The following is a 25592-nucleotide window of genomic DNA, read 5'->3' as shown; positions in this document are numbered from 1 at the left end:
ATTTGGATACACAGACAATACTCTTATGCAACTTTTGGGTTTCCAGGTTGTGAAAAATCCCTTTGACTGGTTGCACAATTTAATCACGTGTCTTCTGGAATCAGACTGCTGACAATCTGGACCAAAATATATTTATTAACTTATTTGTACCTGCAGAATTGATAGATTATAAGGATTATAAAGTGACAAGCCCATCAATGAAAATGTTCAATTTAACTGCATTATTACCAAAAAGACATGATAAACACAGCCAACAGATTTTGTAAAACCTGGCAACCCAAATGTATTCTAATCAATGGCTTGTTACTGATATTTAAAACATAAATAAATAAACATAAATTATTTATTGACCATTAATAAAGCCATTATTCACAACTTCAAGAATTAAATGGAAACCAAATGTGATGTGGACATATTTCTGTGCAACCCCCACCCCCTATATACACACACACACACACACACACACACACACACACACACATACTCTGTCTCTCTTGATAGCTAATGCATAAACAACAAAAGGAGTCACACAGTGGGGTGTTATTAGTGCCTTTATGAAAACAGTATTTTCTCTTGCACACATAATACCAGCTGCCGTTCACACAACATAGGCTATAAGCTTCCAAACTGCAGAGTCATACTTCACTCAACATTTGTTACATGCTATAAACTGTAATTATAGTAATCAAAGTGTGGCACCTTTCATTAGATTTTATTTTATTTTATTATCAAGGAACCTCCTAATTAGAGTATTAAATGATTCACTGTAGCCTTAAGTGATTGGTGGTCGTCTTGTATTAGTGTTTAACCACAATTAGATCAATCATCTATCATCTGAATGTAAGGACAAGATTTGTTAAAACATAACTATGCAGGGTTTTCAAGGAGTAAATATACAAGCAAATATCTTCAAAAGTCAAATAAAATTAGACTCACCACCTTATTTTAAATTATGCTGAGGCAAATACAACAATTTACATTTTTAAGAGCATAAGTAAACATCTATCAAGAAAGTTAATACTGTTTATGTTTCAAGTTGTAGAAATATATTGTCATTTGTCTCAGAAAATAAAATCTTTCTCCTGAGAGAAATTAAAAGTGCCATGCATAGTGTAAGACCAGCTGATGAAACTCTTTGATCATTTGTTCGACCTTCATGGACAATACAACCTGCGACAATCATAAAAACGCTATTACATCTGTGTTACATCACAATTTGTGCTGAAACAATAATTTGCTAAATAATATTGATCACAGCCAGTCATGCTTGGATTCATACTTGTAGCACTAATGAGACAGCCTCAGTTAAGTAAGTGCTGTTTCTGGTTAAAACTATCCTCCCTCTTTAAGTTAAGAGTGTAAAAATGTTAAAATATTTCTCAAATAAAAAATACAAATGGATGAAATAACACACAGTCTGTCTAACAGATTAAGGCATAGCCAACACATGAGAGTTAACAACATTAAAATAAATTTTGTAACGAGTCACATATCAGTGTGTTTCATGACCCACAATCCTCAGGGCCCTGTTTCCAGAGCACTGACACTCCCACAGTGTATCATGGATTCATTATCCAGCCCGAGGCAATTCATTTGCTAAGAGCCAGCGGCCTTCTTCTTCTCTGTTAAGCGACATATTTCTTCCTGCATTTGGAAGTGGCTCAGTGTAAATTGGACCACTTGAGGTCTGGACTGGGAGACTGGCTGGCAGCGGCAGCAGTCTCTCTCTCTCTCTCTCTCTCTCTCTCTCCTCACATTCAGAGCTCCCTTTCCAAAGCCCTTTGTCATCAGAAAATGCAGCTTTCCATCTCGTTCAGATGCACATCATGCCTTCCCTTTGGCGATGGCCATACGCTCGGACACAGTTTTGATGGGAGCTCCTTTGCGGGTCACTTTGACATGGATGAAGAGAGTGGCGGGGGACAGACTGGAACCATCCGCCTTCAATAAGTGAACATGTCGATAACCTGAGAAGAAAGAGTATATTACGCACATTACACACAACGTGCCACGTTGATGCTTTATAATATGTGCAGGGGATCTTTATGAGCACCTGTTCGTAGGCTTGTGAAAGGTACAGCGAACTGCCCCACAAAGTCATTTTTGGCAGTGTGATCGTGGTCTTCCACTACAAACCGCACCAGGGCCAGTTCAGGGACCTGCAGCTGGAAGCTCAGAGTGCAGTTCCATTGTGGGTTAAAACCTGTAGAGGGCGCACAAGAGCTGTAAATACATCATCCAGTCTTGTACCTGTCAAACAAACTAATCATGGCGGTGCACTGGAAAGGCTCCAACAAAAACATGTCAAAGATCTCTTGTGTTTACATCATTACAAGGTAAGACAATAATTAAAACTGCATTACATTAATCATTTGCATAAAAATACAGTGACAGCTCTCTGCTTAAAATATTTATTGTTAATGCATTATAGTGAATTATTGACTTTCAGAATTACCATTATTGTCAATGCGGTGGGTTTTTTGTCTTGCATTATCAATAGCCACCCCATGAATTTCCACCCACACTTGTGGGTCCACAATGGAGCTGGCCTTCTCCGTGTTGATTTTTGGCAGCTGCTGTGCAGATATAATCTGAAAAGCAAAATGTCACTTTTCACATCAAATTCTGACGGGAAATCTATAAAATTATATTCAAGCCAAGTCAAATCAATTTTATTTGTATAGCCCAGAATCACAAATATGAAGGGCCTCATACTCTGCACAGCATATGACGCCTCATTTCAGACAAGGAAAACTTCCAAAATAAAACCTTTAATGTGAAAAAAGGAAAACATCTCAGGAAGAGCAACAGAGGAGGGATATAATATGTAGACAATGAGTAGACAGTAACAACAATAGTAATCTAAATAAAGTGCAAACATATACGACTGTGTAAGACAATAACATGCTCTCAAATCAAACCATTTAAGATGGATTTGAGCCAACCAATCGTAATTTGCCGCAACACTGTTCCTCAATAGGTCACCACTCACTCGTAGAGTCAGCTGGGTGGGGACGTGACCGGGGCCTCCACCCGTGTTCTCTGGGTTAAAGTTGGACGAGGGGCTGCACAGGAAGCTCGGTTTGAGGACGTATCCACAGCGACCGTTGGGGAGGAAGCGACCCTGGTTCAGGTCCATCTGCTCCCCGGGTGTCTGGAAGTTCAGAGCCACTGCACAGCACAGAGAGTGGAGTCAGTAACACGGCAAGCCTGATCGCACACACATTTCAGCATCAGTGAATGCTGAATTACAGTTGATGAATCAGTAAAAGCGACATCCATGTGTTGTGATGCAGCAGCAATTTGCAAAAATGAGAGTCTTTGGCACTTACTGACCACATAATGTTTTTCAAATGAATTGCCTTAATTTGCTGCCATCAGAACAGCATCCTCGCTTCTAGTCTGGATACTAACCCATCTGGCAGCCACCGTTCCACATTTCCTGAGGATCATAGTTGGATGATTGGAGGCGCTGGCCGGAGGGGTAGATCCGGCTCAGCTGCCTGCTGTTGTGTCTCACAAAAAGCTTTCCTGCAAATGAAAAGATAGAAAACCACATGCCATGATACACTGGAGGCTGATTATATTTTCTGTAGAATCAGCTGCAGTCGAGCAATGTCATACAGTATTTTTGACTTTTTCTCTATAATGTCAAGATGCAATTATTTCCACTGTTGTACCCGAGTCTTTGATGAGCCTGAGGGCATCACTTTCAGAGAAGGAGGACATTTCATTTGGAGGTTTTTCAGATGCATTTTCCAACCCACGGAAGGGGACACTTCTGCAGTACACCACCAGGTCTGACAGCTCTGGGCTCAGTTTAGAACAGACCTGGGAAGGACAGAAAGGCAAACATAAAAGAAAATTGGCTGATTATCTAAAAAGTTCACTTTAACAGCCTCTCAGTCTTTCTGAGCTGACCTTTGCAGGATCCTTCTTGGGTGTGTTCTTATTGCTGCTTGCTAGTTCATCCTCAGAGCTTGAAGAAAAGCTGGCACAGCTGCCATTCTTGCCCAGCTGGCCCAAGTGAGGAATCTGCTTCTTCCCTTTTACCAGAATACGCCCCTTCAGCTCCTGCAACGAAGGTCATTGGAACAAATTACTTCATTAGAAAACCAGACAGCCAGAGGGCTTTGAAACAGGATCTAGCTGTGTGTATTGCACCTCTGGAGAAGGCAGATCCTTCAGCGGCTGGGCAGTGAGGGGCTTAGTGAGCAGTTTGCTTCCCAGGATGGTGCGGAGGTGTTTGGCCATGACAGCCTGCTGCTCCACAGAACAGTGATTCTCCAAGGACAGGATTAGAGGATATGGGGACGCCTGCAGGGAGAAACGCAGGAAAACTCGTATGCCAATCCATTAAAATGCAATTAGATCACATAATAGCAAAGCAGGACCTAACACTGTAATTCTCTAGTATGGCTTGCAGGGTTGTCTCTGAGCCAAGTATGCAACCACAAGAAGTGCAGCAGGCTGTGAAAGTCAGGAATCTGGATTTGTTTACTGACTGACTGCTCGCGTATTTCATCAGCAGTGACGACGAGCAGCAAGCAATACTGTCGTAGCTGAGCATTTACACCATCAGATCAAGCTCCTCTTACCTTGAAGGCGTACTGAGCGATGGTTTCAATGACCTCCTTGAAAGGCACTTTGGAGGTGAGAGTGTGGCCGTGATAGATGACAGGTTCACCTTTATCTCCATCCCAGCAGTCCAGCTCCACACAGCGACAACCCTGATTCAGAGCCCTGTCAGTGAAAGACACATACTTAATCTTACACCGCAGGACGATCGTACGCACTAAGAACATCTAAAGAGGTTTGATGATGTTAAAATATGTGGAGTCTGATGATGTTTGACGAGATGCTTGAATACCTGATGTACGGCTCAGTGCTGCTGGCGCTGGTAACTTGGTCCTTGGTAAGGTAGGTGTTGTGTGACGAGGAGATGAAGTAGTGGGCCAAAGGGCGGCTCATGTCCTGGTAGACTCTGGCATGGTCAGGGTTAACCACATCGTTCTCCCGGGACAGCATGTACATGGTGAAACCATTCTGGGTCATGAACTGGTTCTTCTGAGCTGAAATAAATGACAACGTGTTTCCAACGAGTCGGCTATCTTTTAGTGGGTTTATCAGCAGCACTGGTGAGAGTTTAATGAAAGGCTTTAAAGGACATATAATAGGACTGAATTACATGGAAGGCAGGCCAGGACAAGAGACGGCTCACACTGAATCACAGCCTCCTCCTCTCACAGCAATCTTTACATTAGCGCATTACTGACTCAGTTCACTGACTTCATGATTCTTCTCCATTTGACAAAAGGGGCATTTACTGTTTATATGAAAATGTTATGTGTTCTTCCTTTAAAGCCTTTAATGGCTGCTTTTAGGACCTACCCCAGTCATTGAGCTCATAGGTAAGTATGAGGCTCTGAGCGTGATTCAGTGAGGCATCTTCTCCTTGGTCTCCCAGGAAGTCGCGCAGCTCAGCCGTGGCGAGCACACAACCATTACTCGAATAGTGTCTGAACACGGCATCCAGCTCGGGCCGTCGCAGCAGCTCCCTGCAGAACTCCTCAATCTCTATATGATCCAGACGACCATCGCCGGATCGGTCACACCTCTGAGGTACAGGGGATAGGGATGAGTTAAAAAAGTCAAACATGCGAACACACACTGAGAGAGACAGACACATATCAAACACAGTATGCTTTTATTTTGGGAGTGCTTCAAATTCCCTGTGGGGAAAGCATCCCCATAATAATACAACCCATCTGTGCAAACTTCTCTGAGGAGGGTCAGTGTTGCAAATTGCATCGGGAAGGAGCGTAAAAACCAACAATGAGCTGTAATAGAGAGCTGAGGGACATAGCAGGCAGTATTCCCCCATAAAGAAATAACAGGCTCATGATTTGTTGTGGAGAAGACAAGAGGGAGGGATGAAGAGGAGGAGGGGGGCTGGTGGTTGGCTTGCCGCTGGCTTGGTAATTGAACACAGACTCCAGGGTGTCACAGTAAACTGATACAATCCTAACTAGCAAAAATACCACCAACTCTACATCTCCGTGCAGCTCCTCCCTCTCCTCTTACTGTTTATGTTTATAGCATTCAGCTCATATAAATTACATCTACTGACCACAAGCCGAGCGTACACAATGTACACATGATGACCCTGACCTTGAATAAAGAGCGGGCGTACTGCTCACTCAGGTCAATGTTGATCATCTGGAGCAGCCGTTTGACCTCATCGTAGCTCATCTTGCCGTCCTGGTTCTGATCCGCTCGCCTCAGGTAGCCTCGGATCCAAGTGTGAAGGGTTAAGGAATAAAACCAGACTAGAACATAGAGACTATAGTCTTAGAACAGTTACGGCAGAGATACACTTAAATCTTACACAGAGAGACATCAGAGAGTCTTTACTGAGCTCCATTCTGTCATATTGCAGAGATTTTATTTGTTATTATAAACCACTTGGCACCTATTGTTTGCCCTGGAGGGGGATGTGGTCCCACCCAATGTTTCCCTGCCCACTTGAGAGGGTTTTGTTTGAAGGAAGTTCACAATGTTAATACAACACTCACTTCCCCATAAGAACATTGAAAGAGTTACTAGTTGCTGTAATCATCAGGACAAAATGCATTTCTAATACGAGGCTTCAGCAGTCTGAGTTGGCCAAATCAAGAAGTTAGAATAATCTGGCAGTGTGTAGTGAATAAGTGGTATAATCTATCTTTTGTCAATGCCAACATTGTTTAACATTGTGATCTGTTAGCACCAAGATCTCTTATAAATAAATGCATTTTTAAACACCACTGAACAGCGAGGGATGCACTTACTTATTTTTTGATGAAATCTTGTTTCTATGCAGGTAGAATGCAATTATTGTAAGTCCCTTTGGAAACAAAAAATCTTCCAAATGAATGTAATGTAATGTTACAGCCTAAAAGAGTCACTTTCAAGAAGAGACTAATTTTAGTTCGTTGTCACCTGCCTGTAACGCAGATAGCCCACACATACACATCACACCATTACGATAAACATCACCTAGGCTACAAAAAGTCTACAGTATGAAACATAATAAACTAGATAACTGCCCTGATGATTTGTATGTTCACAAAGCTAAAAATATATCAACAGAAGAAAGAGGGTGCAATAAACAGAGAGGCAGAGATGATCTTAATGTTATACACTACCTGACTGCTACACTCTGGCTGTGAGGGATCGTAATTAACAGTGATAGTCGGACTATATTTAGACAGAGCTTTCTTATCTAGTCATTACTGCTCACCTTAGCTATGCTGTGGACGTGGGATGGCACATGTGACAGTGCTGCCTCAGCTACACTATATTTATTCTAGCATATTGGAAAATGGGCAGGATATTGGTCCAGTTTTTCATTCTGACTCATGTTGGCCACGTGCTCCTTTAAAGTGCGGAGCCCTCGCACCCAGCGCTGAGCTTCATCCTCGCAGGGGCACAGCAGGTCCAGGCTCTTCCTGGCTCCTCTGAAGATCACTGTGAAGCACTGGTTCTCCGGCACCGACCCAGACAGACGCCTCAACGCCTCGGACTGGCAGCCTTCGCGCACACACTCCACCTCCGTCACTGCGACTGAGAGAGGAGAGGGGAAATAGAAAAGAGGGAAGAAGAGTTCAGACCAAAAAAAAAGTTCTTGTGTTGTTGAGTAAACACAGCTTTGGCAGGACATCACCACAACACATGGAGCACAGCAGCTAAAGGTCAAACGTCATGTGTTTTTAGGGATTCATAAATCCCACCAAGCAAGAGTGACATAGCTTCGTGATTGTAAAAGATAATATGTACTTCTTCTCAACGGGATAATTTTAACCTGCTACTTTATGACTCTTAACAGCACACAGACTGACACGCATGTGAAAGCAGGACCTTCAGTATCACAGTATCTCAATGTGGTGGCTGCACAGCATCACTTTGAGGGCTGATAAATAGAATTTGAAAAATAACAAAAGAGTCTGCAGAGATCAAATCGATAAATCCTTTCACTAATTTTTCAAGCACAAATGCCAAATATTTGCTGCTTCTCAAATGTGAGGATTTGATGTTTTTATCATATATGACAGTGAATCAAATGTTTTATTGGTTTTGGACTGTTGGTCGGGTGAAAGGAGATATTTAAGGACATCACTTTTGGAAGTTGTGATGGACATTTTTCACTACATTTTGACGTTGGAAATTTTGCTGATGATGTATTTAGGAATCATCCTCTGCGCACCGTGTGTGTGAGCGAACCAAATTTCGTGGCAATCCATCCAATAATTGTTGAGATATTTCAGTCAAAGTGGTGGACTGACAGGCAGACATTACCACTTTGTCTGAGGAGTCAAACAGGCTGACATTTCTTTAACTGTATGTGATCTGTTTATCTTGTATTTGCGGAGCTCTTGTGAGTCCGGGCAACGCTTGATGCCCAGAAAAGACAGCCAAACACAAATACGCGCTGGCGACGAGCTGATCCCAAAACAACAACTTTATTCAGCGCTGGAACTCGTCTAGTTGTGCACTGGGATGCCTGCAGAGTGGTGATCACTCAGTGGGGTAATAAGCAGTGTCTGCCCTGACAAAAGCCTCATTCTCTTGCTGGAGGTCATAAAGCCTCTGCCGTCCACCTCTTCAAAATGACTCCACATTCCTCCTCTGTGGTTATCCCAGAGACATGGCAAAAGTGACATGTGTGCGCATGTGTGTGTGTGTGTGGTTTAGAAAGCAACAGCAGAAGTGTTAAGTGTTGTATTCTGTGCCAAGTGCTTTTGAGCACAAGACAGCGCTGAAATACAGGCGTCAGATCACACTGGACCTGGAGAAGCGCCTGGAGCTTGGAAAAGAGGAACCAAGCCAAGCCTTCTTCCTGGACTCACACGAACACACGCTTAAACACACACAGATATGGTCCTCAGCAGCCTGCCTGAGTGGCATTATCAGTATCTCCCCTCGCGCTGCTTGTTGTCATCATTGTAAGGAGCGTTACACACTGCAACTCGAGCACTCTGTGTCTATTTCTGGCACAGCTGCAGCACAATCAAGACGGCCTTCACCACCCGCTGACCCACAAACCTGCCTACCCATCCACCCCGCTGTAAGGCCAGCGGGGGTTAGCATTAAACATCAGAATGGACAGCACCAACAGAGGAGAGGTGGGAGAGCTAAAGGTCAAACAACAAGGAAGAAAATAAAAGAGGGACAAAGAGAGGGAGGGTGGGGGGAGATGTCAGCTGACACCTTTAGCCCCCTCGCAGTACATTTTTTTATCTCCAAAAAAATGTAAGGTTAAATAAATACCCTGCTCTTTGGCATTCTCCAGAGTCAAATATCTGTTGTTCAAATACCTTTTCTGTGTCAATATGGAAAATACGAGGCAGGTGAAATGCCTCTGCTGAGGTTAAAAGAGCCAATGCTGTCCTCATAAATCACCGTCTTCTCAGGATTGATATTGTTTTTATGACTATCACCCCAATCAGTCTTCCTGTTTTATTGCCTCTTCCAGGCATTTGTGTTCCTGTCATTTCAGAATCAGAATCAACTTTATGACCAAGTACGTTTACACATACAAGGAATGTGACTCTGTTTTTATGTTGCTCTCAATGTGCTGACACAGAAAAGAAATACAGCTACAAACAAGGGCAATATTACGCTATTATGTACATATAAGTAGGTGAAAGAAGATAAATATACAGTCTATATAAAAAGATATATATATAAACAATACTTTTGTGTGCTAATGAGAAAGATGGCAGGCTGCGATCTGAATGCACATGAGTGGGACTCGTGTTTTACCGTATCGACCACTGGCGAGGTACTGAAACCCTACCTGCCAGCTCGTAGTTTCTATCGAATATTTTTCTGTTTCCTGTTATCTGCTTTAATGAAAAACCATTAAATTCACTTCTTGTTTTGCTTTGCACCGTTTCCCCTTTTTCTTTCCATTTTCAAAGGTTACTGCTGACTCCCACTTTTCATCGCTTTATTTCCATTTCTGGGAAGACAGTAAGAGCCATTGAATGAGAGCAATGGAACAAGTATCAGTGGTAGAGATTTCAGAGCATGGCAAATTAAACCAAAACTATTTGCATGACTTTAGACCTTCAGGGGTAAGTGGGAGTGTTTTGGTTTCTTTATTCAATTTGTTTGAACTGACCCTTTGATGTCTTTGTGCCTCGTGTCTTCAAAAAAGCCGGAAGGCTTTAAACCGTTCTCCTCAGGTCAAAACCTCAAGATTGAACAAGCATGCAATTTCCACAATTTCAATTTTACAGTTTAAGTTTTATTCATTTATAAAAAGACTAAACACTAAACCGCCAAAATCCAGATGGGAGAAGATCTGAGTTGATCAAAATGTTTAATAATCTGAGTCGCCATCAGTGATTACAGTGCACTCACAGCTTTTAAGTTTTACAAGCAGTAACCAGTGAATTGCAGTCTTCCTTTTGCCCTGGATTTTGCCTCTCAGGCTGCATACAAGCTGCCCTACCTTCCTTGTGGAGGTTGTTGGGGATTTATGCAGCTTGTGAGGAAGACTGCAGACACAACTCAGGGCTGATCATCCATCAGATAATGAAGTAAAAAACACAGTGCTCTTTGTGGTAAAGACAGAAATAAAACATTATTTATTGAGTTCATTGATGACATTAGTGAATTATAGTGCAACAGTTTATGTGGCTTTGTTGTATATTAACATTATTAAAAGCATGATAGTCAATCCAATCATGATTTATTATTTGCAAGATGATATAAATTTATATAAATGAATAAAATTGCATTTATATTACTTGTATATACTTGTTTTTTGACTTGAGATGACAAGATTAGAGATTGCATTCCCATAATTAAGGCAGCCCAGTCACGCAGGATAACCACCATCAGTGAGCTCACAGCAGCTTCCCCTTCTGATCTGCAGTTCACACGACAGTTTCACAGAGCAGAAGTGAGCCAGCATACCGTACCTGACTCTTCACAAGTCAAGGTACATGTTTCATGAATTGGTGCATCAATTACACGTGATTATTATTTAGTCAGGTTGCAGGGCCCATGATTAGTCTCCTCACTCACCAAGGAAACAAGCAGCCACTTTAATGAGGCAAAGTAGAGGAGAGGGCATGAGATAGAGCCAAGATAAAACAGCTCAACAACTCTGAACAATAAGCAGGCTGAATGAGCGCGCTGACTCACATCCAGGTCTGTGCTGGACTGGTGGAAGGCCTGCTGGTCTGTTTCAACATTACTCCCCTGTAGATAAGTTTCCCTCCAGGCAAAGCCCTTCGCTCCTAATCTGATATCGCTTAAGTTTCCCTTCTTGTCAGAGTGGAGCACCAGTTCCTATTCATGAGCGCTCTCACTTTCAGAGCTCCCTTTCCTCCCTCTCCTCAGCTAACTCCCTTTTCCACTTGGTGCTCAGCCTCTTTTCCACCTTAAATCCTCCCTCCTGATGATTAGTCTGCTCGAGCCAGCCCACACACACACACACACACACACACACACATTGTTGAAACCAAGTTTCAGCAGTACTTACAAGTCTGCTGGGCCTTGGCTTTGCGGGAGCTCTTGGTGGACTCGCACCACACGGTGAGTCCGTCCTCCAGCAGCCGCAGGTTTCGGCTCTTCTGCCACCTCTGAGAGCGAACTTTCACCATGTTGGAGCCCTGCATCATCATGCGAATGTCCTCATTGTCCAGCAGCCCTGGAGCACACACACACACACACACACACACACAAAACAAAACGGGAAGTTTTAATGTAAAAATAAGCAGTGATTCAGTTTGAAATTGAGTCACGACGTCATCAGCAAGTTGAGTTTGACTTGGTCTCGTGCTGTTTTAGTGTGATGACTTACAGGCTTAATGTAATGAGTCTAATGAGGTTCATCAGAAGTTCATACTGTCTGTTAACTCGACCATCTTTGACTATCTCTCACAAAGATGTGCCAAGAAAAAGTTACAAAAAAGCTGAAACTACAGTGAAGGGCCATAAAAGTATCAGACACAAATGTAAGAATATGATAAAAAATACTGTAAATTACAATAAAGTTTCTAAAAACGTACCTCTGAGTATGATGGTTGTAGTTGACTGTTTGTTGCTGTCTGTAAGGCCAACAAGAGTCCACAGCCAGCTGTGATAAGCCACAGCAGAGCTTTGAGCTAAATGCTAACATGCTCACCATGACAAGGCTAACATGCTGATGTTTAGCAGGTATAATGCTATCATGTCCACCATTTTAGTTTAGCGTGTTAGCATGCTAAGTTTTGCTAATTAGCACACAACACAAAGTGCAGCTGAGGCTGATGGGATTGTCGGTATTTGATCATGAACCAAAGTATTGGACAGATTACAATTTTGGCTTCACGGTGGCTGAAAAGTAAAGGGACATGAATGTGTTATCAAATTTCATGACAATTTATAGTTGTTGAGACATTTCACCTCAAAACCACAAACGCAGACTTCATGGTGGTCAGTCAGACACCATGAAACTTTCAGAGCAAACCTTCCAATAGTACGGCCACTTCACCAAACTTAATAATGTTTTTTTTTCTTTTTTAAGAGCTTGGCAGTGGATATTGCTTTTAAAAATGACAAACTCTCAAGCAACCGCAATAAACCCCCTGAAAACAGACCTTGCTGGCTTGACCTTGTTGTATTTCTCCGGCCGACCTCACAAATATAGTCAACACTTTCCTGCTTACACCCTAAACCCAAGCTTGTGTTTTATATACAGACCTGGGACCAGAAGTTCATACCGGTCATAGAGACGGTTTTCAGTGTGCTGAGTGAAGCTGTCACGGATGTCTTGAAAGGGGACTTATTGTGTCTTATTGTGCGTTTTCTATCAGCCTAGACTGAAAAATGAACACCGTACTTTAAGTTCAGAATAAAGCTGAGAGAAATCGAATGCTGAGACGTGAATCAGTCATGATAATTTGTAGATTTATGTCTCTCTTGGGGCAGCAGCGGGCCAACAGACAGCAGTATGGAAAGTGTTTGCCTGGCTGTGCCGTTCATACTAGTTCTCCCCAGCTACTACCAGCAATGGAAATGTAATCATAGAAGAAGCGAAAACAAATGCAGAGCCTCAGAGCAGATTATTATTTGTTGTGAGCACTGAGAGGATCGGGGCATGTTATAGGAGAAAGCAGGAAGCCTGAGGGATCTATATGGTGAAACAAACAATAAAGGTTTAAGTTGAGAGTGAACAGTCATGTGGGATCATGGAGTAACTACGTACTGTTTGGTGCATGTGCTATATCTTGTAAAAAAATAACAAGAAGAAGAAGGTTTTATGACTGTTCACAAAGCCAAATATTTTGATAAAGTATGAGGCCATTTTTACATGAGCTGGTTTTGATTAAATAAGGACTAAAATAGAGCACACATGATTAGTGATTAATCATTAGATCTTTTTGGTGAGGATTTGCTGTTTTTTCTTTTTTATATCATTGCACACTGAATATAGTTGGAGTTTGGACTGTTGATTGGTTAAAAATAATTGACAATGAACAAAGCTGTTATCTGCAGTTCTGGTTTAAAGCTAAGAATGCTTTTGGACTGCAGGGTTGAGGTTGAAAGTATGCAGAGTGTTTACACAGTCATTTTCTCTGAAGTTCAAACATGGGAGACCCAAAGGAGGCTCAGTGTGAAATCCAATACTGTGGAGTGGACATTTTGCATGAGTCAAAAGTAAAATTACACAAGATTTACTCCTGGTTATAGCAAATTGTTTTGTCTGCAAAGTAATGAATCAGAATGAAGTTAATTGGCAAGGAGGTTTTCACATACAAGAAACTTGCCTTGGTATATTGGTGCATGATAATAAACATGGTGAGTAGAAAACATAAAGCAAGTACTGTCAAGAAGCTTAAATATAAAATTGACAATAAAATGTGAAAAAATATGAGCAACTTCATGTGCAGCTACAGCTTTACAGTTCAAGTGTTAATAAACGTTCAGCTATGCGTCATTGCTTCTATTGCAGGGATGAATGGGACCTCTCACAGAGCTGCTTTCTCTTTCAGGACTGTTCAAAGGAGAAGTCTAAACAAACTCTTACTCTTGTCAAATTGTTCTTCATGGCTTAGTCTCTTCTGCTCACCCCTGAAGATTTGTCCACACACAGTTGGCATCTTTCTCTTAAATCACAGTCCTCATACTGTTGGTGCCAACTCGCTCCTCCGAGGGCCCCCAAAGCTATAGCACAACAGAAACTGCTCTCAGCCCCCTCCCCCCCCCTGACTAGAAACCAAATGGAGCTGTGGATTCTTCCCCATCAGGGTCGAACACAAAGAAATCCCCCTTCTAGCCCTCCATCCATAACAAGCCTGTTTTTCCAAGCTGTTACCACATGCAAGGCATTCCCACAAGCAGAGCACATGGACCCGATTAACTGCAGGTCACTGACCACGCTATGCTGCCCAAACAGCCTTAACTGCCTCTATCTCAACCCACTGCTTCACCTTTTATTATTGCCTCTCCGGCCGCAACCAAATTCTTGCTTTCCTACCAGCATCGTTTTAATATCTAACCGCGACAGAACACAAGTCTGCGAGCGTGGGCCAATCCACGTCTTTCAATGCACATTCACATTTTGATACACTAAACGCTTCTGAAAGCCCATTCATGAGGGTGTAAACGGAGGGATGAGTCTTCGAATCGTGTTTTCTTTTCATCGTCTCCTGCTGGAAATCTGGTTGACATCCACTTCATCAGATGGTCAAAGCCCCGCATGCCGACCGGCTAGCAACCATGCTGATGTGTTGTAATGAAAGCATCTCAACGCGGCACAAAAGAAAAAGTAGAAGAGCAGCAGAAGTAGAAAATGTTGCAGAGGAAAGAAAGTTTAAAGCAAGACTAAGAGTCTATAGAGGCTATATTTTAGCACAGCAATGCTTTGAGCTAAATGCTAACATCAGCATGCTAACATGCTCACATTGGCAATGCTAACATGCTGATGTAAAGCAGATATGTTTGCCATCTTAGATTAGCATCTTAGCATGCAAACCTTCGCCAAAAATCACAAAAACACAAGTACAACTGAGGCTGATGGGAATGTCGGTATCTGGTCATAAACTAAAGTATTGGACAGATTAAAATATTATGACTTTAATGATGACACTATATCTAAAGCTAAGGGATCCCAAAGTGATGACACTTCATCCTGTGGGGGACATGAATGTGTTTACCAACTTTCATGACAATCCACTGAACAGTTGTTAAGACATTTTACCTAAAAGCACAAATGTGAACCTCATAGTGGCGCTAGAGGAAAAGTCAGAGAATCACCAGGGTTCATCATCATCATCATCATCTGGGAGCCACGAATGTTGATGCCAATCCATCAGGTAGATGTTGAGATAACAGGATCACGGGATAAGTAAAACGTTTGACCTGCTGGTGGAGCTAGAGGAAAAGTCAGGCAGCCATCAGAGTCTTTAGGGTTCATCCTCGGAGGATCATGAATGTCTGGACAAAATTTCATGGCAATCTATTTAATGATTGAGATGTTTCACTGTGGTCCAGAGTAGTGGACTAACAGGCCAAGTGGACCAAGTGGACCAATAGAACGACTTCGCCATCCCTCCAGGCATGCTGCTACCATACCAACAAACAGCTCCATGTGTGGACAACTGGCAAAAAGCAAAAACTAAAAAAGGCTTCTGCTGTTTCAGCAGCGAGAAAACAATAAACATTCAAATCAGTCCCATAAGGTATATTTCTCTGAGGGTGTACCGACACTGTGAGCAGCGGGGGGTTGGGGGGATCAGAAAGAAAATCACCATATCAGCTGGTCAGTAATAGATTGTGTCTGCATGAGTCCTCTTCACTCAGGCCCACATACCAGCTCCTCCTGGGACACGGTTCACGTTTCTCTCGGCATAACAACTGTCACGAGAGCCAGCTAGCACTGATTCTGCACTTGCATAAAGATAGACACTTAAGGGTGTTGTTGAAATGAAACCGGTGACAGGAAATTTTAATTTTCTCAATTCTGTCCCACAGCTGTCCCCACGAGACGGCTCAGGCAGCAAGTAGGGCAGTCCAGTCCCTTAATGTGAGGCCCAGCCTTTAATGAGAATGATGACATCCCAACCTCAGAGTTTAAAGACGATCTGAGGAAAACCTGACAAAAAAAATGACTGTACTTTGGAGTTGTGACTCACAGCGTCTGATCTGAGAACAGATTCCCCAGAAAAAGGATTAGAACTGAGTGTTATTTTGAAATGCACGATTGCTGCCAATGGTTTTTGGACAGCGCATGTTTGAACATGAAAGCAAAGCAGCCTCTTTGTATTCAGCTGAAAGTAAGCAGCATTCAGTTCTCACATTCTCTTTGTCTTTCAGAATGAATGGTGCATCAATCACTCACTCATTAATAAGCTGGATGTGACCACACAGTGACGAAGTAATTGTTCGGATCTACGTAATTGAGTAAGTAATAGTAATTGATCAGCTATCACAAGTTTAACATCTGGGTTGTGAAACAATTAACATTGTTAATGACATTATTTCACTTTTAGCTTGTATATTAAACAGTTACGGCCCCGATTTACAAGTTGCATCTCGCTTATGTGGAAGCCAAAGGTCTTTAGTCGCTGGGATTCCTCCTCCGGCGTCTGAAGTTGGCAGATATATACAGAATATTCAGGAGGAAACCAGATTGTCTGAGCTGTGTGAGCTGTGATTTAAATATTCTGGCGTGCATGAAACATTTTTGATGTGTCTAAGTTTGCTAACTTTGTCTCAAAAGCCTCGAAAAGAAGGCAAGATTGACTATTTAATTCGTATTTATTCTGATTTCTCCAGAATGTACAGGACGTGTTTTGTCAGTGATTTATGAATTTAGTTGCAGTCATGAAAGTCTGTAAATCTGATTTGACCTTGGCTTTACTTTCTCAATGTTTGGGGTCCAATCTTCATTAAAACGTAATATATAGACAATTTAGGCACATTTGATTTGAAAAGGTTTTTCAGAGAAAGTGAATGCACACTTTGTTATTCCACATAGCGTTTGTTTGGGGACTCAGAGAGGTCTAAATCCCAGTCAGACCTCTTATGAACAAACTGCATCCTGGATCTGTTTTTTTATGAGTTTGTGGTGTCTTGTGAACCCATGCGGGCTAACCAAGACAATTGATGTTGACTGTCTGCACAGCACATGTGCAACCTGTGAACTCATAGCTTCAGTCCAAACCCATAAAGTCAAGTTATGGATTTAGTTTGTGTAAATCCTCAGCGTACGCAGGCAAACTGTTTCTTCTCACAAGAAACTAATTGCTGCGTCCGCAGAACTCCAGAGTTAAGAACACCGCAGACAAGCTCTCTGAAATCAAATCCACAAACACCACCGGGGACGTCTGTGGCAACGAATGTATTTCTCCATATGTGCACTTGTCTGATTCAAACATAGATTATCTGAAAACTAACAGGCTCAAAGACCACATTTACCACTTTATCTGTAGGAGCAAACAAGTAGTCCTGTGACACCACATGACACAAAACCTCTGAACTCACTTCCCTCCACTCTGCAAATGACAAAACTGTGTTTTCCATTTGATGTAAGGAAGGATTAAAAAGCTGCTAAGACGTGGTGGGTTGAAGGCCATCGGACTGATTTATGTCGACACATGGCGGTAAGGGGTCAGGGTGGTGGTGGGGGGGCGACCTCACTGGCTTCATTATTCAGAATTAGCGGCACATTCAAATATAGAGTTGACAGTTGCGTATTACATTTTCAGGCACAGAGATAACTCATAACTCAAACATCAGCGATGCTTTAACACGTGTCTGCATAGTGTCAGAGGTTCAACAGAGTCTGCTGTGTCAATGCCACGGACTGGATCCTTGCACACACACACACACACACACACACACACACACACACACACACACACACACAGACACTGCTGCAAAAAACATGAAAAATCAGGAGTTGCATGTTCAGGAATGAAATGTTTGCAGCAGGTTCAGTTATATGAATGCCAAAATAAACACTGATGATATGTTACAAGAACAGAAAAAGGAATCAGCGAAAATAAAGTTTTTTTTAAAAAAGTGATTACTTGTACTTCTACTTGTACTGCAAACAGTATTTTATTGTGAAATTATTATTACATGCATTTAAAATTGATGCAAAACTGCTAATTTGATATTGTAGACCTGCCAGAGAACATGAAACATGATTGGCTGCAAAGCACATTTTACATAATTATACTATACTTAATGTCAAGTATAAACAGGTGGAAACAACAGTGGTCCAGATTTCCAGACATCTAATGTCTTTTCAGAGATTCTGACAGGTGCTGCGTCGCTGCTCAGCAGGTGTCTATTTTGGGGCGAGGTTTGACCGCGAACTGGGGGGGGGGGGGGGGGGGGGCTGTGTGAAGGGCCAGCAGCGGGAGGGAGTAGGCAGGGATGGGAATGGTGAGGAGCCTGAATCACACAAGTGGGCTAGTGAGCCAATTCATAAACACATGATCACCTCAACTACACCCACACCCACACACACCCACACCCACACACACACACACACACACACACACACTGTCCATTTCAGCTGTGTTTGATGTGTCAGTGAGCTGTCACTATCTGCTGATTACCAGCAAACTTTAAATACAAGCTATTATAAATACAAGCATTACTGGATTTCTGACGGGCAACTAGGCCACAAGCACATGTGTAAGTAGAGTAAATGTGTTTCAGGCTTTAAATCATACCACATATTCATCAGATAAGTCAGTAGTGAGCGAGCTAGTTAAGGATATGAGGATGCAAATATCAGCACACCAGTTAAATAACTACTATAATAATGGTATTGATAACACAAACCATAGAAATGCCACGATAAAACATGGTAGAAATGACTGAAATCAATGTGCACTCGTATAAAGAAAGTCATGGGGATACTGAGGTAACACCACAGCAGAAACAGTGTGATGGTGAGACAGTTAACTTTGTGGCAACAGACGGAGGAGCTTTTCCTTACCGAGCCTCTTGCTGGGGTCCACCGTCTTCTCGGCCCCTTTCCTCCTCTGCTCTCTGGGACTGGTGGCCGCTGACTTCCCGCTGCCTAACATGCTTACAACTTATGGAAACTCCAGCGAAACTAATTGCAAACTACGACTTTGCTGTTCGAGGCTCGCCCGTTAACTCTGGGAGATAGTCAGTCTGAGGGTGCAGGTGTTTGAGCTGTCCCACAGAGGCCCCGAGCAGAGAGAGAGAGACGGCCGAGCGCAACAGTTATTCCTTTTCCACATGTGCAGAGTCCCTCCCCGGCGCTGCTCTCCATGCCTGTGCGTAATACGACTCCAAACAAGGCGCACACTTTACTCACTCCCACCTCCACCTCCTCCTCCTGCCCCAACAAACACAGACCAGCTGAACAACATGAACCAGGGATGGTCAAGTCAAGTCCCGATGTGTCTAAAACATGTTTCAAACTGTTTAAAGTTCACTGAGCACACATTGATCTGGGAAATACTCTGTTATTTTGCTTTAAATGAAGTTCTATGGACTTTGGAGTAGTAATAGGACATCTTTGACTCGGTGGACGCTATAAATATAACGTTGTTTTCTCCCTATTTCCTAAGTGGCGTTCAGAAAGTCCAGAAGAGGGTACAGAAGTACATATTAACGCAGTAAAATAATTCATAATGGCTGCTTAATGTATAGTTCTCCCCATTAAGGTAAAAACACATATAAACTTTGTGAACTAACTTTAATGCGCAGAGAAGAAACTGAACTAAAACGCCAATTCCCACCATGAGGGCTTTAAATACACTGGAAACGTGTTAAAATATGATAAATGTGTGCTTACCTGTGTATGGATGGTTGTGTGTGTATTGCTGACCACTGCCTGATGGTCATATTTGCCATTTTTTTTGTCATCTAACACCTGAAATCCTTTCATATTACCCAGGTGAGGTTCATGAGGACAACACGTGTCCTCTCAAAGCTCTGGGACAACTGATGAGAAATTTGTGGGTAAAAAAAAAAAAAAGGGCAAATTAGAATTATTATTTTAAAAAATCTGATAGCACAAAAATATTCCCTATCCAATTCTCACCAATCAGTTAGAGTGCAGCGCCCCCTGCTGGTCATGAAAGGAAACTGCAAACACTTCAACAACAATCAATTCAAGTCAAATTCATCTGCTTACATCTGCCAGATGTATGAGCACGCTTGGATCTAAATGGTGATGTTCTGTATGAAAGAGAAAGCACCACAGCACCAGAGCACCGGCTGGAAACTTAATTAAGTCTTTGTAATGGAGTTATAACAGACAGCAGAGTGGGACAGAGCTCAGCTGGGCAGTCTGGAACTGGTCCTGTCAGGAAGAGCAAAGAAAAAAAAAGTGATCTTCCCTGATCTGCAGCCTGAACTCACATAGGACTGTGAGCACACACACATACAAACAAGCAGGTTTGGTGGGGTGGGTGGGAGGCATTTAAAGTGATATGTTTCTTTCACTCCGTCATTTAATGCAGCCGATGTATCCAGTGTTTTTCTCTCTCTGTCACACTTTTGCAAAAACACCAATCTGAACCTGCTGTTTTCATAAAACATCTAAAAAGATTCAGATATCAGCCATTAGTTAAATTTACACTTCAAGGCCATGCGTAGGCCTGTAACAATTTCTATCTTTTATCTCCTCTCAATTGCAGCAACAACCATGTTAGACAGGGTGAGAGATTAAGTCATGCCTACTAATCCTCACAAGCTGTGATCTATGCAGGAGCAGCTTTGGTTCTGTAGCTGCACCGCTCCTTGATTTGAGAATATGGGAACAATTGCTATGATTTCTCAATCTCCCTGGTCATTAGGCTTCTTATTAAGTGGAACGTATCAGCTCGTCCTCACAGGATTCCCAGCTCAGCTTGCTTATTTGCCAGAGCTGAAACTCTGCCTGCTTCTATTAGTAGAAACAGTAGGCCTGTGTTGTTTGTAGCCATTGGCTTCCCCAGTCTAAGTTACAAGCAGTGTTAGGAAAGACCAGTCACCCACCATAAGAGGTCACAGACTGAATAACCCATTTCTTCCATTAGTAGAAGTAAAATGTTTCGTGGAAACTGTTAAGAAACTGTATGTGTGCGTATACATGGTATAGAGAAACATGCACAGTTAAAGATGAAGTCAGTTTATTGACTATTACAGTACAGTGGACAGTGTGTTCAAACACTCCTTCAATATAGTTTGTGTATGTAAACAATGTGTAATACATCATAAAAATACAAAACCAATATTTGGATATTTATAATCCATAATAAGAATGCCATATTTTTGTTTTATCAAACAACAATTCACTTCAACATTATATTTTACACAAACCCACAATAGTTAAAAAGAAATGTTACTGACAATGTATAGGCAGATTGTTATTTTAGCGTGTAAAACCCAATTAGAGCTTGCTAACCATCAGGAAAATAAAGGAAAGCTTCAGTGCTGCCTTGCAAGATCAGGGGTTGTCTACTTCCTGGAACTAAAATAGTTCATCGATGGTTCCGTATCACGGGTTAATACGAACAAGGGCTGTATTTCCACTCGGTTTACGTATTTTTACAGGATGTGGTCTATATCGTTCCGACATAATCTCGTAATGATAATGTTTTAATTAATCGTAATTCTGTTGTGGGGAAACTCTCACGGGAAACATTACGTTCCAGCAATTACACGGACCCAGTACAAACACATTGGCCTAGTTAGCAATGGCTAATGTTAGCAATTTCTGAGGCTAGTTGCATTGTGATCTATTTACTTTGTTGTGGGTTCGCGAAAGCTGTATCAACAAATAAATAACACGGGAAATATTTTGTTTGAAACTGGTCGACCGCTCATGGTTTATTAGGTTAGTTAAGTTAGCATTAGCGAACTTGGCTTCATGTGCAGTATGGCGATTCATCGTTACAACGTAACTAGTCCTGGCTAAAACCCACGGTCTCTTGACATGTTGCGGTGCTCAAAATTCACGTTTATTTTCATTGTAGTGCGTATGGCTTCACACTTTATAGATTGATGCAGTGTTTAGTTTGGAAGCGACACCACGTAGCGCCCATTTGCTAACTAACGTTAACAGTTGGCTAACGTTAGCTAGCTAGCTTATCCTTAGCTGTTAACACGACACAACAGTGTAAAACCAACACTGCATATCAGCACATGGATTGCGCAGAAATACTCAAAACTGCTCTACACCACTCCGTCCACTGGTAGCAGGATTATTGAGCAAGTGTGAGATCGCCTGACCCACCCTTTAACAACGAGGGGCTTGGAGGTGTGCTCGTAGCGGCAGTTTGACAATAAATGTCGTTTGTTTACGCTGCCTCCAGACTTCGCCCGAACCCCTGACCCACAGCGTATCACTCCGCACGACACATAGAGCATTCATACTGAAACATTTCATCATCCAATTGGCACCAAAACGACGCCTTTTATTCCTCTAAAGATGAAAGATAATTAAATTTAGAAAATGAGCCGTGTTTAGTTATATTCTTATATGAACATTCAAAAGGGACTAGTTTCCGTAAGAGGTTGTCTTCATTTTGCTTAAAATACAGGAGGATTTTCATGGTATTATTAATTCGGCGTTAGACTGTGTGGTCAGCAAATATAAATAAACCATATGATCTTACGTGTAAAATGTCCTACTTTGTTTCAGTTGTAATATAATGTCATTGGAAAGTATTCAAATCAACTTGTATTTCGTAACTTTTAACCAATCCCCCTATATTTGTGGATAGTAGCGTCCAAAAAAATGCCCCGGACTGCTTTCTTGGTGTGGATTACGTACATTTGATTGCCTGCTGGATTGCCCAATCAGAAAATACTTTAAGCTTAGCAACAGCAAAGTTATCTTCTTGTCCAATCAACAAAGAGAAGGGTGGGCTTTATCGTGCTCAAGATTCTTCCACTTGATTGGTTGAAATGCTCGTCAGTTATGGTAGACTTGTGGACTATGTAGTTTAGTACAGAGGCCTCCGCTAGTGTTTCACTGAAATTGAAACCACATGTCCCACAATTCAACTGACGCTACAAGCAGCAGCATGCGCACGGCTAGAGGCGGAGCCACTATATAAACACGAGCTCCCTCTTCTTGAATAGCACACTGGACACTGTTGTGACGGCGGAACGTCGTCTCCGAGTGAACGACAGCTCTGACAGCATCGAAACAGTTAATGGTAGTTAGCGACAGTTGCTCTGACAAACCCTTGGAGGAGTAACAAGTGTTTACTGTTCGGAAGTTTACTTTTATTTTGCGGGAGTTTGTTTTCAAACGTCAGAACTCAAACTTACTTTAGTGACTTCGGCTCATTCTGGAATATTTTTGTTCAAATTAAGTTTAACGTCTTTTAACGAACTTCGAAGCTCAGCTTTGAGAGCGTGAATATGATCTGAAATGCGCTAAAGTGGAGCCATCAGAGCGGATTATCAGGATGACAGAGCCAGCGGAGCAGACCCATCACCTGAAAACTTCAGGCAGCCCATCAGGTGGGAGCAGCGGAGACGCGTTGGAGCATCTCCCAGCCAGAAACCGTGGTAGACCAGAGAACGGCGACAGGGGGCGACAGAGAGACCAGAAGCGGCAGCAGCGGGCGGAGAACTGTGGGGATATCAACACAGACAAGTTATGGCAAATGAAAGGCGGACAGAGGGGGGTGTGCCCTGCCTTCGCAGCCGGAAACGAGCTCCCAAAGTGCCCGATTGCAGCTCAGCCTCATCAGAAATCCGATGTTCTTGCAGCGGGAGACGGTAATCACATCTCACAGGGGAAAAACGGTGAAGACAGACCGCTGGAGGAGACCTTAAACCAGGTGCAAGAGGAGAGTTCCCTCATCGACTCCGACACTGGCTTTGATGTGCGTCTGGGCAAGAAGAGACACAGGCGCAGGAACTCCAAGAAGAAGCGCAGCTGGAAGCCTTATTATAAACTTTCCTGGGAGGAAAGGAAAGAACTGGAGGAGAAGGAGACAGCCAGGGCATCCCGGCTGAGAGAGGAGATGTTCGCCAAAGGGCTCCCTGTGGCCCCCTATAACACCACCCAGTTCCTGATGGACGAGCACGACCGAGAGGAGCCAGACCTCAACACTGAGACCGGGGTCAGGCGACCCTCAGGGGTCGGTGGCCGCATGGAGGACACGGGCAGCGAGGAGGACTTCTTCGACAATGAGGAGGAGGACGATGATGACGGCAGCGGCGGAGGCAGCGACGGTATCGGGAGGCCTGGGAACGCAGGTGGGGAGTTTCTCCAGAGAGACTTTTCCGAGACCTACGAGATGTACCACGTCGAGAGCCTGCAGAATATGACCAAGCAGGAGCTGGTCCAGGAGTACCTGGAGCTGGAGAAGTGCATGTCCCGGCTGGAGGAGGAGAACAACCGGCTGAGGCGCGCCGTGGAGCCCGGGGGTCTGACCGTGGAGAGCTCCCTGGTCCGGCTCGGAGAGCTGGAGAGGGAACTGGAGAGACTGAGGGCCCAAAACACGGAGCTCCTTCTGCAGAGCCAGCCGAGCAAGGACAGGGGCCAGGTCGCTACCAATTAAAGGACACAATTCAAGTAGGGAATAACCCTTTGAAAAAGGTAAAAAAAACATGGGACTGCTGCATTTTTTTAAAATTGTCATCAGTTTTCTGTAATCAGTTTGTCATCTGAAGTCCTTGCATTGCAATGCAATACTTGACGTTTCTTTTCTATTTGGACTGTAAGGGTGTCCTGTTCAATTTTTTTTTCAAGAAGAAATGTAAATATTTCAAAAATAAGATTCTTTTTATAAAGAGAATGTATTTGAAAACACCAGGATATTTTGTTTGTTTCCCCGGTCAACTTCGTAGGTATATTGACATTTACTGTTCCATTTTGAATTTAAAAACAAACATCGTATGTTGCATTTTCTCCAAAAAAGAAAGAATAACAGATTACAGCTCATTTTTTTTGCAGAAGTAAATTCCAGAGTGACCGTTTTAACAGTTGTGTGTTAACATAAGTTCAAATAAAATTTTGAAATTCTGCTGTCATGTGTTGTAAAGCCTGATCTCAGACACAGGAAGCGGCGCATGAATGCTGCAGTGTGAAACTACTGTATGTGGCGTTTGTCACCACACAAATAATCACAAAGCTTTTCTTGTGAGGATCCTGAAATGGGCCAGAAAGACGACATCAGAGGAGTCTGAATAGGAAGAATACACGGGCTGTAGCCAGAACAGAAGGGGGGGATGGGATATGATGGATATGCGCTTTATGAAGGTTAACCCACTCTGAGTTAAATCTGTTAAGGATGTTTCGCAAGAAGGAATGCAAAATGGGTTTATTTCCCTCTTTTGAAGTAGATTTTGTTCACAAGGAGTGCAGGTTATGTTAAAAGCCACCCAATCTGCCGCAAATGTTCACTAAATCTCTATATTTAGGTAGAATGATCATATATTCCCAGTATTACAGCTAACTTCTACAGAATGCATAAATGTTAAACTGTCCATGTTAGTTCAAACAGAGCCTTAGTAGTTCAGATGAAGTTTCCTTCATGTGCAGAGGCAATCTGTGCCATTTGGCCTGGAGAGACCTTATTCATGTGCAGCCTCTAGAGGGCAGCATTCAGCTC

At 42.7% G+C, this 25592-nt stretch overlaps 2 protein-coding genes across 2 annotated transcripts; one reads left to right on the top strand and one right to left on the bottom strand.

Annotated features, from left to right (window-relative positions):
* Positions 1-1785: 1785 nt before the first annotated feature.
* On the bottom strand, positions 1786-19085 carry LOC139299714 (1-phosphatidylinositol 4,5-bisphosphate phosphodiesterase delta-3-A-like). The gene is made up of 15 exons (XM_070922571.1): positions 18995-19085; positions 11537-11704; positions 7377-7605; positions 6172-6301; positions 5392-5617; positions 4871-5072; positions 4599-4743; positions 4165-4317; positions 3922-4074; positions 3681-3831; positions 3415-3531; positions 2993-3171; positions 2456-2591; positions 2054-2203; positions 1786-1967 (listed from the first exon to the last, which is right to left on the bottom strand). Exons 1-15 carry the CDS (start codon positions 19083-19085, stop codon positions 1825-1827), a joined length of 2373 nt encoding a protein of 790 aa, XP_070778672.1. The 3' UTR covers positions 1786-1824.
* A 4040-nt stretch (positions 19086-23125) lies between these two features.
* Positions 23126-25011, top strand: hexim1 (HEXIM P-TEFb complex subunit 1). Its single transcript, XM_070923261.1, has one exon. It carries the CDS (start codon positions 23436-23438, stop codon positions 24537-24539), a length of 1104 nt encoding a protein of 367 aa, XP_070779362.1. The 5' UTR covers positions 23126-23435; the 3' UTR covers positions 24540-25011.
* Positions 25012-25592: the final 581 nt, after the last annotated feature.

This window comes from Enoplosus armatus, chromosome 17 (genome assembly GCF_043641665.1).
Source record: "Enoplosus armatus isolate fEnoArm2 chromosome 17, fEnoArm2.hap1, whole genome shotgun sequence".
NCBI classification, from domain to species: domain Eukaryota; kingdom Metazoa; phylum Chordata; class Actinopteri; order Centrarchiformes; family Enoplosidae; genus Enoplosus; species Enoplosus armatus.
Note: the sequence above shows the minus strand (reverse complement) of the source record. Positions and strands in the feature narration are given on the sequence as shown.

Coding starts and splice junctions, on each gene's coding strand:
- LOC139299714 (XM_070922571.1), bottom strand. CDS start 19,085: ATGTTAGGCAGCGGGAAGTCAGCGGCCACCAGTCCCAGAGAGCAGAGG. Junction 7,606..11,536: donor AGCCAAGGCCCAGCAGACTT/GTAAGTACTGCT, acceptor CTCCTCTCTCAG/TCGCAGTGACGGAGGTGGAG. Junction 2,592..2,992: donor CCACCCAGCTGACTCTACGA/GTGAGTGGTGAC, acceptor TTTGCTTTTCAG/ATTATATCTGCACAGCAGCT.
- hexim1 (XM_070923261.1), top strand. CDS start 23,436: ATGACAGAGCCAGCGGAGCAGACCCATCACCTGAAAACTTCAGGCAGC.